At 54.2% G+C, this 17,106-nt stretch overlaps 2 protein-coding genes across 5 annotated transcripts in view; both read left to right on the forward strand.

The window, feature by feature from the left end:
• SLC29A3 (solute carrier family 29 member 3) overlaps positions 1 to 13,283 on the forward strand; it is a 42,159-nt gene extending 28,876 nt beyond the window's left edge. Inside the window, exons 6-8 of the mRNA XM_058671917.1 lie at positions 3,921 to 4,147; positions 7,975 to 8,137; positions 11,875 to 13,283. Coding sequence (XP_058527900.1) covers positions 3,921 to 4,147; positions 7,975 to 8,137; positions 11,875 to 12,529 — 1,045 coding nt within the window. The 3' untranslated portion in view covers positions 12,530 to 13,283. The remainder of the gene's footprint in view (positions 1 to 3,920; positions 4,148 to 7,974; positions 8,138 to 11,874) is intronic.
• CDH23 (cadherin related 23) overlaps positions 12,904 to 17,106 on the forward strand; it is a 375,667-nt gene continuing 371,464 nt past the window's right edge. For all 4 annotated transcript variants that reach the window (XM_058671237.1, XM_058671240.1, XM_058671242.1 and 1 more), the window contains exon 1: positions 12,904 to 13,030. The gene's annotated coding sequence lies outside the window, so the exon portion shown is untranslated. The remainder of the gene's footprint in view (positions 13,031 to 17,106) is intronic.

Raw genomic sequence — 17,106 nt, forward strand, 5'->3', positions numbered from 1 at the left:
ACAGAACCGGGTCCTGGCGAGACCAGGCACTGTAATGGTAGGGCAGCCCTCGCCTCACATGCCTCCTTTTCCTGACCTCTCTCACTGTATGCTGGTTCTGCAGCCTCAGGGCTGTGTGTGTCCAGCCAGAAGAGCCCATTTCCCTGTCCATATCCAGAGTCACTGCTTGAACCCTCATAAGGGGCTCATGCCCAGGCTACCTCCAGTCACATCACTCCAAGAAGGAGATTGGGACGCTGCCCCACTTTCCTGGTGGAGGTCAAGGGATATGCCAAGACCACAGAGCTGGCCTTAGCTCACTGCTATTGTCAAGCAGCATCAGTGTTGGCTGCAGTGGGGGGGCGGTGATTCCTCAGAGCAGTGGCTGGCCCTATGAGCACTCTCCTGGGCAACCTGTAAACCTGACCACAACGGGTGACCTTGCTTTGAGAAGGGGAGCTAGCCTTACGGGAGGCTGGAGCCAGGGCTGCAGCTGTGAACCTATCACCATGCAGTTGTCCTTGAGACCCCCGGCCCCTCATCCCCCAGCTTTGTAGTGGACTTTCCCCGCAGTCAGAGTCAGACCAGGGAGGCTTCCAGCTGGAGCTTCATCTTAGGCTGCTGCTACAGAGAAAGGCATGGAGGAATGTCTGGGTCTGTCTCCAACAGGGGCCCAAGCCAGATGGACAGGTGGCTCAGTGGTCATGGGACCTTCTCCATAGGGGCCCAGCCCACACCCCACCCCAGGCCCACCCTTGCCCTTGTCCTTGCCTGGATTCCAGGAGTGGTGGGAGTGGGGCGGGAAATTGCTGACAAGCCTCTGTTTCAGGTCACAGGGAGATGGTTTGGGGCTAAGTGGTTTTTTATTTAATGTGAGAGATGGAAACATCTCCTGGTCTCTCCTCCTGGAGAACCCTTCCTCTCCCCTGCCGGTTCATCCATAATCACCGAGTGTTTTATTATGTTAAACTCACAGCATCAGAAATACTGATGAGGAGCATTTACATTTTAGGAACTTATGAAGAAATCACTTGCCTGAGGTCCTGAGCTCTCACAAGGAGGAGCAGGATGGGGACCAGCTCAGGCGCAGCTGGCCACGCTGCCCAGGAATCTTCCAGACAGTGTGGACTGCCCCAGGACCCCAGGCCTGGAGCTGTCACCTTTGCCAAGCTCTTATCCCTCACACTGGATGGAACTTGTCTAGATTGTCCCTAAAATCCCAAGAATACCACAGTCTCCTGGACCCCTCTCCCTTTCTGGGGTGGGGGAAGCAGAGGGAGGCCAGGAGGCCCTGTTAGTGCCTTTGGGGTGGGCTTGCAGCTGCCCACTTCAGGTCTGAAAAGGCCATGCCCCCCACGCCTCACACACCCACTCGGTGGGATCTCACTCAGGACCTGGGGCCCCAAGGAAAGAGGCTCTGGTGGGAATGATTTGTGGAGCAAGAAAGCAACATGCGAGGAGACCTGTGCAGGTACGGGGAGACAAAGCTGCCCTGCTCTGGGGATGCACCTGCTTCGACTCCCACTCCTCCCTGGCCATCCCCCTTTTAGGCCTGAGTCAGGAATCCCTAGCTCCTTGCCAAGCCACCTTTGTGTCCCCCAGTGTGTGGCCTGGCAGGGACAGGCTTGGGGCAGCAGCACATTCCTGTCTAACTCGAAGCTGCCAGATATTAACAGATGGTCCCTTCTTGCAACTTCTCTTATGGTTATAACTCCAACCATTGTCCCCAGCCTCTGTCCTGGGATCTCTTCACATTTAGAATCACTAGTTGTCCAGGGCATGAGTGTCGGCTATGAGAAGGCTGAGGCCCAGGAGTCGCAGGGGTTACCTGGCAAGCCATTGGCACTTGTTGCTGTTCTCCCCTTGGGGCAAGTGAACCAGCTGCACCTGTTGTAAAGTTGCCTGTCCCCCACCCCTACCCTGCAACCCAGTGACACACTGTGACCTACACTGAGTGTTTAGGAGCAGCCGGGTTGATACTTGCTGGCCCGCCTCCAGGGCACCTGGTGTACACTGGCCCCCAGGTCCAGGGGCCACAGCCCCTGCAGAGCCAGGAGGGGTGTCTTAGTGATCAACTCCATGTGGAGGTCCGCAAAGGCAGTAGACATTCAAACAAGGTTACAAGTTGTTAAATCAGCAGGTGAAGGCAGGGGACTTCAGAACGAGCCTGAGAGGGAAGGAAAGGAACCTGATGAGGATGCCTCAGCTAGCCAGTGTCCATGGAGAGCAGACGGGCTCTGGCAAAGATTGCAGGGCGCAGGAGTAGGAGGGCACGCTCCCAAGAGGGTGGAGCCCAGGTGTTCCTCCACCCACTACCACAGTCATTGATGGACAACAGCTCTAGCGGATGTTGACCAGCTCTGTGTCTCTCCAACCTCACACCTGCCTTTGTGCTCCCCTCACCACTGCAGACCAGGCTCATAGCCAATCCCTGAACACGTGATGCTCTGTCTCCCAAGACACTTGCTCATCCTCAAGGTCCAGCTTGGACGTTGTCCCCAGGTAGCCTGTCGTGACCTCTCTGTGGAGCACTGAGCATGGTGGCATGAAATACCTGTGTCCCTGGCATCCCCCACAGCATTGCACATGCATGCTAACCACACATGCATGTTCATTATAAATGAGCATGACACTGAGGTTGCACAGTTGCAGAATGAGTCCCCGTCCCAGCTCCCCATGGCCACCTCCTGCAACACCAAGCCATCTCTTCACTTCCTCCGTGTCCTGTGCCCCCACGAAGCAGAGGCCGCACCTGCCTTGCCTTCAGCTGAGGATCCAGAGGAAGCTGAGATTAGCTGGTGGCCACACACGAACCTGGAAAACAGCCTCCCTTGCATTTCACGCTCGTCAGCTCACACCTCTTTGTACACACGTATTTCTACCTTTCAAGTATGTCTTTTTTTAATCCAAAAAAAAAATTGTGTGCATCTAATCTGGCTTTTCTCTCAGCCCCCACCAACTGGTTAACAGGAAAATGAACTAAACCTCCAATCCGGTTTAAAGCTTAGTTTAATCTGATGATTTAAGCAGCCCCTAGAGGAGGGGCTCTCTCTCCCTGGAATAAAATTGTGCCCCCCTAGGACCATGCTGAGGCTGAGAAATGTGTGGCTGTTCCCCAGCCCCAGATTGCATTAGCTTGCCATCAGCTGTTGCACATCACCACTGAGGCCTGGACTCTCCTGCCCTGCCTCCCCCACCTTTGCCTTCAGGGCCCCAGCCCCCCAACTTGCTATAATCTAGAGAGGCAGAGGAGTGTCCAGAGAGCAGACACAGGCATGGCCGAGTGGCCTTGGGCAAGTTCCTTAGCCACTCAGACAGTGCCCACCCTCCCACCAAGCCTTGTTTTCTGTACACATGGGCTGGGGTATAGATACCTGCCTTATACAACTGCTGCAAGAATGAAGCTAGCAGCCAGACAGCACTTAGAGGAGTGCTTGGCACAGGCTGTGTGTTGACAATAAGCATGATGATGTTCTCTGCTCCGCTCCCTCACCTTCACCCCCTCCTGCCAAGTCTAAGGGCAATGGAAGAGATGGTTCCTGTGTTTAAACAGGATACAAGCTCCACCACGAAACAGGTGCAGGCACTGGCCCCTGGGTCTGCAAGCCAACAGCAAGAGACCACTGCCGCTTGGAGCACTTGTCCAGAGCCAGGTGTTGCTTGCTACAGACACAGTGCAACCAGGGAAGCCACACGCAGCACACCAGGCAACACAACCACCTTTGGAGGTAGATCAGTCTTCCTCCCTTCTGGGCATGGACAGAAGGTGAAACCAGGTGACCAAGTCACTTTCCCAAGGCCACACAGCTCATGAGGTAGCAAGGCAGGTTTCGGACCCTTCCTCCACTGGGCTTCTCAGGAGGGTCCCCCAGCCAGCCTGCCTACCCCCACCCCTGCCACCCCTTCAGGAGGCCTAACCGCTGCTGGCATCCTCCCTGCAGGATTCCAGTGCGCATCCGTGTCCTGGCCTCGTTGACGGTCTCATTGACTGTCTTTGTGGTGATGACGGTGCTGGTAAAAGTGGACACCTCCTCCTGGACCCGTGGCTTCTTCACTGTCACCATTGTCTGCATGGCCATCGTCAGTGGCGCCTCTATGGTCTTCAGCAGCAGCGTCTACGGCATGACTGGCTCCTTCCCCATGAGAAATTCCCAGGCGCTGATCTCAGGTGAGAGCTGTGGTCCTGGCCTCCCCAACTCCTGCTCCAGTCCTGGTTCATGGACATGCAATCTGTGGGGGAGGATGCAGGGATGAGTGTGTATTCGGGGTGCATTAGGGTTATCAACTGTCACGGAAGAGACCAGCCTGGGGCCTTGTGCCTGAGCCATCACTGGTGCCGCTGGTGCACCTGCCTTCTGGCAGGAGTTACCTGGAGGCTGCTCTGCGTGGCACACCGGCACTGGAGGATCCCCGGCCAGCATGTGGGTCACAGCTGCTGGCTGGGAGCTTGGCCAGGCCTGGACGGTGGGCAGGGGCTTTGGTTGCTCCCCACCTGGACCTCATTGTGGCAGCCAGAGCTGCCTTGTAGCGTGAGGTCTAGGGCACAAGAGCAAGCATCCCAGAAGTCCCAGGCAGAAGCCTTGTTCCTGATAGCAGCCACACCGGTCACTTCCAGCACAGCTGGTACCTCCTCTAGGCTTCGAGTGTCCTAACCCTCCTCCATCTACGAGAATAGCTATACACTAATGTTTTGGGAATGAGAGGTACATGACTTTTTAAACATTTGGTAACTAAAATAGGGTTATGGTTAGGATTAGGATTAGCTGGAGAGGTGGGGAGTGGTACCAGAAGCAGAGCAGGTGGCGGGCACACTGTTGCAGCTGATGTGGAAAGCTGTGTGCAGTTCCCTCCTCTTCCCCCACCATTCCTCTCTTTCCATGTATCTTTCCTTCCCTTCCCTCCCCCCATCTTGTCTCCCTCCTTCTGTCTTTTCTTTCTGATTTAGAAAGGACCTGCTCTGTGCCAGGGTTCAAAGGTGAACTAGACCATGCTCTTGGAGCTGCCACCCCATGGGTGTACTTCTGGGTGACTGGGGCCAACCACGCTTAACTCAGGTTCCAATGATGAAAGCAGGCCTGATATACCCAATATGGAGACCTTGGCAGTTTTGTTTCATGCCCAAGTGACCCAGCAGGTGAAAAGCAACAAGGTGTGTGGGCTGACAGCACCATCTGCTGGGGCAAGGTTGGGTGCCCCTGTGTAGGAACACAGGTGCAGATGTCTGTCCACCTGGGAAGAATTCCCCCTGCCCACTGCCATTACCCCATGAGCCTGTGAGTTAGCAAAGTCAGGGAAAATATGGCAGGGATGACAAATCCTTTGACAAGAGTGGCCCCTCCCCACCCGGTACCCATGCCAGACATCACTAATAGATCTCTATCTTCTTCCTAAGCCTCCAAATCCTTCTCCACACAGCACTTGAGGCAGCTCCTCTCAACAGATCAGAGACTAGATGCAGGCGCCAATCTGTTTGCTGTTTTTGATACAGGATTAGGCTCCCGGCTCTATCCTGGGATGATCTGGGACACAAATCAAGTCAGCAGAGCTCCCTTGTCTTCCTCCCTCCCACTCTAGAAGGACTGTCCTCTGTCATCACAGCCTTGCTGACCACCTGTCCAGGAGCCAGCAGCCAGATGCTGGGTTTCTGTTGACCCTGCAGGTGCTTTTGGTCGCCTGGAGGAGTGGGTGGGCTCCTGTGAGTTTTTTGCAAAGTGGAAACATTTGAATTTGGAATCGTGTGAAGCCCCTTCTCTGAGGGCACCCAGTACCCTGGGAGATCTCGGGTCCCAGGTCACCTCGCCAGCCCCACTGGTTTGTGGTCTGGAGAAGCCAACTGCAATTGCTGCGAGTGTTGAAGTGTTGAAGTGTTGGCATCGCAAGAGGAGGATTCATTTGTTTTGTGCTGGTGCTTTCTGGAGCACCTTCATTTGCATGCATTTCCATAACTGATGAGATAAAAGTAGGGAGTCATGAAGGATGAGCTCCCCCAGGCCTGGTTTGCTGTTGATGATAATGTGGTAAATTCTCTGAGAGTTAGAGAGAGAGGGGGCCACCAATGGGTGATGGGCAGCGATGCTAAGATCTGCTCCTCCGGGTGGCGGGTTGGGAGGGTAGCGTCTGACACTGCGGCCTAGCCCAAATAACCAAGTGGCAACAGATCATCCAGGTGGGGATGAGGGCTGCTCCGGGTCCCCTCTCAGCACAGGTCCACCCTCCTGTAGAAAGAGGGAAACAGCCAGGCTGCTAATTGGAAATCAGAGCGGATTTATCTGGCATTTCCATATACCAGGCGCTGCTCCCACTCCTTTCTGTGTGCTGATCATTTTTATATCAATGATGGCTCTGAAGCATGAGAGGAGTAACTCACATTCCCATTTTCCAGATGAGCAAACAGAGGCACAGAGAAGATAAGGGCCTTGCCCCAAGCCACACGGTGCAGAGGATAGAGCTGGGTTAGACTGAGCCTTCTTTTATTTTTTTTTTTAAAGATTTATTTTATTTTTTATTACAAAGTCAGATATACTGAGAGGAGGAGAGATAGAGAGAGGAAGTGGAGCTGCCGGGATTAGAACCAGCGGCCATATGGGATAAAGGCGAGGACCTTAGCCACTAGGCCACGCTGCTGAGCCCTACACTGAGCCTTCTTGAGCAGATAGTCTGTGGTCTTAACCATGCGGCTTTTATCCTCACTCTCCTCTGGCCCCACCCAGGCTCATGGTGGGGAGAATTGTCCAGGGGGCTAATGGTGGTGCCCCACTCCTGTGCATGGCTGTAGCCTCAGCTCTCCCCCTGTTCAGTGCAGCAGAAGAATGGTGCCCCTGGGAGCCACCTGACCAGGGTTGAGTGGCCTGGGCCCTGCATATGGGTCTGTTCTTTAGCCATCCCCAGGCAACATTCACCACACCTCCTTGAGTCCCTGTACGTAGTCCGGGTCACTGTGTTTGCTGCTTAGCCTGGCACGTTTGCCCCTCACTGACCCTTGCTGACCATGCATGAAGATGGCCCTGTCCAGGCCTTCCCTGTCTTCCTGTTCCCCCTTACTCTCTCACTGTGGGCCTATGGAATGATGAGAGGAACAATGGCCCCATTCCCCGAGAGGATAGACCAAGGCAGAGTAGATGGCCCGTCCATGTGGGCAGCCGCGCTCCAGAACTGGGGAATCCCAAGCCAGGTGACACGTAGGCCTGCTCACTCTGGTTCATCCCAAGCTCACCACCACGGGCTTGAGGGTTTGAAAGGAAAGAAGAGAGACACAGTCTCTGGCAGTAGCAGTATGACTATGCAAGTATCTTAGCCCTTGGAAGCCTACTGTGTGCAGGCCCCCTTCCAAATACTCCTCCTGCACTTGGAGCAGTTGACTGCAAATTGCAGCCCAAGATGGCACTTCAGCCACCAGATCACAGCCAGCATGGTGCAGAGTCAGCGTCAGACATGCCCATGTAGCTGTCAGGCCTGCAAGCCTCCTGCAAGGCTGGCCGTGCTGCCTCCTCTCTTAGGGAGCAGTGAGGCATGCCCCATGTTCCATGCGTGTGAGAATTCATGCACTCAGACACACACATGTGGCATGTGGTGCCACAGCTATCCTGGGGTATGGAGGAATTTGTAGCCTGGGAGGATTTCTCCAGAGGGACAGCCAAGTACATTGGTGGGTGGTTTGGGCTGAGGGTGCTAGAGAGGATGCACAGAAACCAAGGGTTTCCCATCCCTGAGCCTAATGTTCCAGATGCTGTTGGAAAGGCCAGAGAGAAAAAAACACCAAACCAATGAAGTAGGCAGCTGGGGCCTCCTTGGAGGTCAAGTCTGAGTGAGAAGGGCTGGGGAACCTTAACAGTTGCACAGCAACAGGCCTCTTCCCCCAACATGTCTGCCGAGGCTTTAGAATATTGTGACAGTGGTGACATTTTCCATGTTGGGTGAGGGGACAGGGGAACCTGCAGGCCCACACTTCCCCATGTGTGCCCTTGACTGTCCCTGTGGTATCTTTGCTCTCTACAGGAGGAGCCATGGGAGGGACCGTGAGCGCCGTGGCCGCCTTGGTGGACCTGGCGGCATCCAGCGACGTGACGGACAGTGCCCTGGCCTTCTTCCTGACTGCAGCTGTCTTCCTAGGGCTCTGCATTGGGCTCTACCTGCTGCTGCCCAGACTGGAATATGCCAGGTGAAGGCCTGCCCCCTCCCTCACCCGGTCCTCATCCTCTTTTCTCTGCAGCATTACTGGCCTTCATCTGTCACCCAGCGAGGTCCCTGTCTGTTCTCTCTGGCTCCCCACTTCCTGGAGTGGGGGGAAGCGCCCTGGTTCAGAGCAACTGCTCAGTGAGCTGCCCTGGCTGACACATGGGAGAAGCCGGGTGCAGGCAGTAGCCCCGGCAGGTGGGGTCTGCAGGTGCAAGGATGGAGAGGCAGGTGGTAGAACAGCAATGGGAATGCTGTTTGCCCAAATGGCTCCTGATTGCCCAACGCCTCACCTGCTGCAGCACTGCACTCAGCACAGCCGCCTGTTGTGTCTCTTACTTACTTACTTAGTGCACCATGTTCCTGCTTCTTCGCTACAACACTATGTTGGTTTTTATCTCTGTGCACACACTGGAAACCCAGGGACTTGCCTGAGTGTCACATTCAGTGGATAGCAGAACCAGGACTAAAATGATGATAGTTATATATATTTTTTGAAAGGCAGAGACCCAGATGCCAAGCTTCCCTCTGTTAGTTTTCTCTCAGATGCCCCTCAGGAATCAGAGTTGGGCCCGTCTGAAGCCGGAAGCTCCATGCTGGTGTCTCCTGTGTGTGGCAGAAACTAAGAACTCGACCCTTTACCTGCTGCCTCCTAGAACGGACCCAGGATGTGAATGTGCCCTCAACCAATCACTGTCTCGTTACACTCCTTTCGGCTTTCTGGAAATCTTTCCTGCCTTGAGTTTCTTCCTCTTCCTCTTCTTCCTCCTCCCCCTCTTCTTCTTTGCTCTCTTTGCTTCTCTCTCTCCTTTTTCTTTCTTGCTTTCTGCTACTTTCTTAAAAACACCTTTGATTTTCTCTTGTGTTCTATTCTTTCCAAAGCTTTTTCCTATTCTCTTATTTGACATAGGAGAGGCAGAAGTTACTATCCCATTGTACAGGTCAGGAGACTGAGTCCCAGGGAAGGCCTAGGGATCTGCCCGTTGTCCAGCAGTGTGAGCTGGCAGAGCCGGGAGAGGGCTGGTTGTCTGGAACTGGCCTGTTCTCCCAGGAAACTGACTTTTCACAGTAGCCCCAAGCTCAGCATTGGCGTAGTTTTGTTTCATATTGTTGAAGACAACGTGTGTGGTTGTAAGGATATTTTCTCAAATTGCAGCTGAAGCAACTGAGGTTTCAGAGTGCCCCAGGTTTCTCACCTTGTGAACATCTTGCAGAGTTTGGCCTTGGAGCCTCTTCCCACTGTGTCTGGCTGTCTCCCTGGCAGGTGACAATAAGGGTATTCTCCCTGTCCCTATAGGCAGAGTTGCCTCCTTAGCGCCCAGAACCCCTGCCTTCACCCAACCCCTGCCCCAACTCCTCCTGAGCTTAGGGCTTCCTGCCCCAGTGATAGGATCGTTCATGACTTGAGCTGGCCACAGTGCTGCAGGACAGAAGAGAATGGAGCTACTAGGACTAGCCATGTGCCTCATGGTCTCTGGGGTGCCCACAGCCCTTTTCCTGCCCCTTGGAGCTGTCATCAGGAACCATCCAGCTGTGGCTCACCTTGCTCACTGCCATTTGAGTCCCCGAATGAGCAGAGGGGCGGGAGAGTCCCCAGCCCCACTGTAGGTGGGTGTGTCTTCAGGAAGGAGGGCGGATGCCGCCCTGGTCACTGGAACATGGCGGAGCTTCCAGGATGGGATCTTGCATGACCATAATGATGCTGGCCGGTGACCCCAGTCAGCTGGGCCTAGAGCTTCCAGGCTCATTGGTCCATCTGAGCCATTGCCTCAGGGAACTCCCAGGTCTGGGCCATCCTGCACAGGCTCTAGTCATCCAGTCTGCCAATTGCAGCACCTGCCAGCACTGCCACACTCCATGGAAGTCTATCCAAGGATAGAGCCACAAGAGATGCCCGCAGGTACCACGCCTGGAAGGGCAAGATGAGGCAGCAGGGCTGGGGAGAACTCAAGAGGAAGAGCCTCAGCCATGGGGGAACTTGGCAGGAGCTTTTGCAGAGCAGACTCTAGACCCAACCCTGAGTCCAAGAGAGGGAAGTGGGAAGATTCCTCCCCAAGACTATGATTGTGAAAGCAGATGGGGGCTTGGGGCCAAATGCGCATCTGAGCATCACATGGAGAAGTGACCATATGCAGGAACTCGCACTCTCTTGCTTGCTCACTTGGGCTCTGTGGGCTCTTAGGGTGGGAGCGCTGGTGGGGGCTGAACCTCATGGCCTCATGAAATCCCCATTTCACGGAGGAGACTGAGCCTAGAAAGGGGCATGCTGGCCCCAGACCACCCCAGGAGGCAGAGGCAACGCTGAGACCAGAACCAGCCATCATCAAGCAGCTGCCTCCTCTGCTGCTCCTCTCCCCCACAACACACATATGTCACTGAGTCTCTCTGGCCAAGCTGTGTTGGCACAGCTTGGGTTCAGATGCTTGAGGTCCAGAGAGGCTAAGTGGCTTAAGCAGGGTCACACAGTAAGGCAGTATGACTGAAGCAGAAGTGGGAAAGGTCAGTAATACTCAGTGTTGAGAATAGCCAGGGGCACGGAGAGAAGACCCCTGTGCAGGCTGCTTAGTTCTTTCAACCACTGTGCATTCAAGGGCTACCCCGTGCCTGGAGATTTAGCTAAAAGCACTCAAGTATGGTACTTTCCAGGGTCTGTCTATAAACCAACAAACCAGTACAGTGGCTACAGACTACATGTGCTGTTTCTGGGAAGAACTAAGCAGCTGCTCTGGTGGAGATGAAGAGGGCAGGGGACTTAGGGAGGGCAAATGACGTCCAACCGGTCTGTCTGGAGAGCCGTTTGTCCTCACCCATCGAGGTGTCCCAGATGCAGACTTTGTGCTCCATCATGTTCCTGCTCTGGAACTCTGCTGTGCCACAGCACTGGTATTCAGGTGCAGGATTTGCATGTAGAGGCCCTGCCACACTGTTATTTGTGATGGAAGCAACCTGGATGTCCAGCAGAAGGGGAGCAGTCCACAGAGCGAACCATTCAGCGGCAGTGTGGCAGATAGAGCAGAGCCCTGTGTCCCATGTAAAATGGTGGCCACAGGAGACTGCTGCTTAGGCAACCATGGGTACACATTTAGACATCGGGGTTCTGTGTAGGGAAATCATTGGTACAACTTGCTGTGATGGTAGGCTGTTGCAGAGAGTTTTATAATGTGTGTGTGTGTGTGTGTGTGTGGTGTTTGCACCTGTGTGGTATAACATGGGGAGGCCTACTGATGATCAGCCTACTGAGGCAGCAGAGCAGAGGTGGGCTACATGAGGGCTGTCTTCTCACTGCATGATTTCTCTGCCATATTATGTAGCTACATTGCATCATGCAGGCCTTATTTTGAACACTTTTGCATTTTGCATTTTGATCTCTACTTCCCCCATCCTAAACAACATACACGGAGGCAGGCAGGTTAGAACAGGAGCTTGTGTTCCCTGTGTGGCTGTCAGTGTGGGTCCTTCTGCCCTGTTGGTGACCTGACCAGCTCTCCAGGATAACGACCAGAGCCCCACCTGGCAGGTAGGACAGGGACAGGGCAGGTCTTCCAATGGCTGCATCAAAGCCACTGTGGCATCTTGTGGTATCTTTGGGCTCAGTGTGTGTGGGGGTGTCTGTTCTGAGCAGACCTCTGCCCCTCCCACAGCCCCTACTTGACCATGAAATGCTGGGCTTGGGCTCTTGTCCTTGGAAGTAGCAAGTGACCACTCCCCCTCTCCTGACCGCAGGTACTACCTGAGGCCTGTGTCCCCAGCCCATGTGTTTTCGGGTGAAGAGGAGCTGCCCCCAGACCCCACAAGCAGCCCTTTGGTGGCACCCATGTCCAGAGTCCTCCCAACCCCACCCCTGCACCCCATCCTGCGCAAGACTGCGGGCCTGGGCTTCTGCACCATCTACCTTTTCTTCATCACCAGCCTCATCTTTCCCGCCATCTCCACCAACATCCAGTCCGTTCACCAGGGCTCTGGCTCGCCCTGGACCACCAAGTTCTTCGTGCCCCTTACCACCTTCCTCCTGTACAACTTTGCAGACCTGTGCGGCCGGCAAATCACAGCCTGGATCCAGATGCCAGGGCCCAGAAGTAAGGCGCTGCTTGGACTGGTACTCCTGCGGACCGGCCTTGTGCCCCTGTTTGTGTTCTGTAACTACCAGCCACGCAGGCACCTGAGCACTGTGCTTTTCTTGTCGGACATCTACCCCGTGCTCTTCACCTGCCTGTTAGGGCTCAGCAATGGCTACCTCAGCACCCTGGCTCTCATGTACGGGCCCAAAATCGTGGCCAGGGAGCTGGCTGAGGCCACGGGCGTGGTCATGTCCTTGTACCTGATTCTGGGCTTGATGCTGGGCTCAGCAGGCTCGGCCCTGCTGGAACACCTCATCTAGAGGCAGGGCACTTCGCATACCAATGCTGCTCTGTGTCCTGCAGCCCCAGGAAGTGGCCGGCAGGGAGGGCTGTGGGCTCAGGTGATATGGAGACAGGGACTGGAATCTCACTGTGCACAGAGCAGGGCACACTCTGGCCTCATCTCTCCAAGATGCACATCCAAGCCTGGAGGTGCAAGGCACAGACATTTTCAACCCCCTCACAGAACATTCCAGAGACAACTGAAGAAGACACAGTTCAAAGTGGAAGTGGTCACCCTCCCAGTTGCTGGTGAGCAGCTCTCCCTGCCTCCTCATCCTCAGTGGCACTTGACCTTGGCTTGCTGCAAGGCTGGCACCATAAGCCAGCTGCAGCCTCTTTCTGGTCTTCCAATCTCGCTCCATCCAGCTAACAGCAAGAAGGGAGAGATTGCCCAGCCTTCCCCACCCTGGCAGCCATGAAGGTTCCATGGGATGGCCTGTCCTAGGACACCAAGCCCACACAAACCCCTAATTCTCCAGGTGAGATGCCACCCACCATTTGGACTGGAAAACCTTCGAAGGCAGGCCCGTCCCAAGTCCTCCACAGCCTTGGTGGGCTCCCCGAGGGCCACCCTATGCTAGGGCTAAGCCACAATCTTAGGTATTGAAAGGGAAAATCATGATTGGCCTATAGTCTGAGGCTTGGGTCAGGGCAAGATCCTTTAATGCTCATACTTATGACAGAAAAGGATATTGGCTTAAGGGCATAATAAATACTAGGGACTCAGTGGAACTTATATTGGTGTCTGTATAAGGTGGTCTTCAAAATGGAAAATGCGCATTATCAATTTTTTAAAAATTATTTTAAATTTATTTGAAAGGCACAGTTACAGAGAAAAAGAGACATCTTTCATTTCCTGGTTCACAACCCAGATACTTAATGATGGCTAGGGCCAGACCTGGCCAAAATTAGAAGCCTAGAACTCCAACTGGGTCTCCCGCATAGGTGGACCATATTCTGCTATGTTCCCAGGTGCATTAGCAGGGAGCTGGAGTGGAAGTGGAGCATCCAAGACTTGAACCAACACCCATAAGAGATGCTTACTCCGCAGGTGGCAGCTTAGTCCACTGTGCCACCATGCAGGACACTCACATTGTTTTAATTGCATTTTCCATGAACTTGTGGAAGTTCCCTCATATGCACTGTGGCCTTGGCAGGAAGCTGCGAACTTAGGTCAGGTAATATGAGGACATTTTGAAGAGCAGGTAGGTGTTGACTGGAACCCCAAGGGCCTGTGTGTTCCACCCTAGGCAGTGTCACTTTAAGGCCTTAAAAGAGGAGGGGGAGGGAGCACTAGGTCCCAGAGATGTGTGCTTGCTTGGGAACAGAGGGCCCTCAACCAGCAGGGACTCTGCAGGAGGGAGCTGAAGGAGTGCTCTCTTACTGCACAGCTAGGAACAGGCACAGGGTCTCATCTGTCTCCGGGGCCAGCTGACGCCTCAGCTTTCGCTGAGGGTTTATTTCACTATGTAATGTTGGTGGTGATGTCTGAAGCATTGTTCAGCCTACCTAAGTGTTGCTTCGCTCTGGTTGGTTCATGGCAGCCATGGGAATGGGAAGCCCTTGTTTGCAGAGACGATACCCAAGGTCCACTGTCCCTCCCTGGGAGACGGTGACCCCCGGCAGTTGCAAGTACCTGTTGTGAACGTGATTATTTTTTGGGTACCATGAAGGCTCCTGTAAGGCTAAAGGCCACGGTGGTAGTTAGGAGAGAAAGGAGCAAAATAAGACTAGGCATTCTTCCTCAGGAGGGGAGCAGGAGGGACGGAGAGTGTTTGCCCTCGGGAAGTGGTGACTCTGAGAGCTGTGAATCTGTGAGTTCACTCCTGTGTCCTTGGGAGGTAAGCCGTGGCTAGCACTGTACCAGGAAGCAGCCAGTAATCCTGTGGATGGTTCGGGGTGGGAGGAGGTGGTGGTTCCTGCCCTCATGGTCTTGGTCAGACCCAGCAGGGACTCTTTCTCCTAGGTCTGAGAATTAAAGAGGACACCTTTGGAAGGGTCTCTGAAACTTGATACAATGAAGAAATCACTCTCCCCACCCCCAGCCCATGTCTTCCTACCATTCTACCCCACCCACTGCAGGAGCCTGCCATGACCCAGTGGTGTTCTCAGCACTTCAATGCCTGAGGCCACGTTAGAATCTGGGAGGTCTGGGTGAGAGTGGGTGGTAGGGAGGGGACCTTCGCTGTCAGGCAGGTGCCTGGTTCTCAGAGGTCGCCTGTCTGCTGGGAGAGGCAATCTGAAGGAGGTGTGGAGTGAGCTAGGGGTGCCATGCTGAGGCCTAGGGCAGGCTGCATGGTGCCACGCCGGGAGGGGCTGGAGGCTGCTTGCCTTCTTGGGTGATTCCCCGGGAGGGAAAGGAGAACAAAGTCCAAATTCAGGTGCTGCTGCAGCCAGAAGGACTTATGGCGGGACTCAGATTCCTGTCCCACTTTCGCTGAGTTTGGCTGTGTGAGCCCCAGTCTGCTGAGACCCTGGTGGGCTTATGAAAGCGACTAAGACAGGAGGGGCGAGCGAGCCTACCCAAGTTGGGAGAGGGGACCCTGGGAGGGCCCGTGTCTACAGTCCCCTCACTTGGTGGTGAGGAGCAGGCTGGGGTGTGCAGCCCCATCTGCATTTTCCTCCTTTTGTTCAACAAGGAAGGCAGGAGGCAGCCCTGTGAGCAGACACTCCATGGTGCCTCTAAGGAAATGCTTGTTCCCACAGGTGTGGGGCCGTGAGGGGACCTGGCTAGGGTGGGCTGTGCTAGCTCAGACCCTGTGCTCTGCTCCACAGAGAGGGCAAGGGGCCTCCCAAGAGGGCCTGCCCTCTTGTCTCATGAGCAGCCTGTTAGGGCCATAGAAAGGATTAAATCGGCCCCAGCATGGTATGGGAAAATGCCAGACAAGGGGAGCTCCAGCCCTGATCCTGTCTCCCCCAGAAACACAGAGTGATAAGCACAGGTGCCCCTTAGAGACTGGTCACGTCCCTACACAGCACGAGACCCTGGGTTATGGGAGCCAGCCTGTTTGGGTCTCAGTCCTGCTCGCTTTCCAGCTGTGTGACCATGGGCAAGTCTGACTCCTGTCTGTTTTTCTCATTTGAGCCCTAGCAGTGTCTGGATATTAGAAGATACTGGCAATGCTTAGAAAGTGCCTCAAATGGAGCCCTCATTCATACACTGCTATCCTCAGCCCCAGTGTGGTGACAATAGGAAGTTGAGACTTTGTAAGTGATTAGAGTCCCATGATGGGGTCAGTGACCTTAGTAGGGAGGCCCAAGAGAGTTCTCCCTTGTCCCTTCTGTCACGTAAGAATAGGACAGCAGCTGTGAAAGGGGCAGCGGGCCATCTCCAGGTACTAAGTCCATGGCACCCTTGATCTTGACCTGTCCCAGATCTGCAAGACAGAAAAGTCTATTGAGTTATTATGTGTATGGTGGTATTATGTGTATTGTATGCAGACTAGGACAAAACCGGTCCTGGGCATGGGGCGCTGCCATCCCAAGCACCCAGCAATGTGGAGGCAGCGTTGGAACTATATCCCAAGTAGATGCTGAAAGAATTTTGAGAGGTACATGGCAGAAACCTCCCTCACTGCCCTGGACAGAACTTGAAAGGCAATTCTGTACAGAGAGCCTCACTCTTGGCAGATACCTAAGTCATCTCACGCAAGTATTCTGGCCATTCAACAGTGATGTGGAACAAAAAAGAGACATGTTCCTAGACAAAGGAGAAGAGCCGATCTTCCCCGCAAAGTGGCAAAGAACACAGCTGAATCTGTGTCCCAGCGGTCAATAGCAGACAGAGCTGAAGGATATGGACCGGGGTGCTTAGCTCAGCAACTTTTCAAGCCACGTGTGTAAGGCGTGACTTGGCTCCTCCAGCCTGCCTGTAGGAAAATGTAAGAAGAGGAGAAACTACCCAAAGATGGAACTGTTCAGCAAAAAAAAAAAAAAAAAAAAAAAAAGGAAGCCTGGCTTAGCTATGTAGAAAATTCTCAGTCCATCAGTATTACAGGAACCGTGGAGGTGTGACCGAGTGACTGCTTGTCAGAGACTCTGGTGTGGACCGTCTGACTTGGGCTGGGAGCCCAGATCGCTGAACACTGGCTCTTCTCTGTCAGCTTATGTTTATACATGTATGTATTTCCAAACTCCAAGGAAAATGGAATCCAAAGAAGTTTACTTTGGCGCAAAAACAATGAATGTCTTCCAAGAGTTTATGTACAGGCATGGGTTTCCTTGTACCCAGGCAAATGCTGTATTTCCCACAAACTTTTTGAGGTGCCCTTGCAGAAGACTCTGCCAGGTGGGATCTCTGCTTCCCCACCTGGGGAGACTGAGAAATGAAGGGTTGGCCAGCGAGAGGCAGTGTTGAGATTCAGACCATGGCTGTGGGGCCTGCCAAGCCTGGCTCCCCCTCCGCCCTGCTGTCCTAGGGGAGCTGGAAGGCCTCAAGCAGGGTGGGGAGGTAGGCAACCTCCGTCTGCTGCACTAGTCCCAGCCCCACTCTTCAAGGACAGAATATCCTGATGCCTCCACACTTCTCATCCCTCCCCACAGCCATCCCCACCCC

This window comes from Ochotona princeps, chromosome 13 (assembly GCF_030435755.1).
Source record: "Ochotona princeps isolate mOchPri1 chromosome 13, mOchPri1.hap1, whole genome shotgun sequence".
Taxonomy (NCBI): Eukaryota; Metazoa; Chordata; class Mammalia; order Lagomorpha; family Ochotonidae; genus Ochotona; species Ochotona princeps.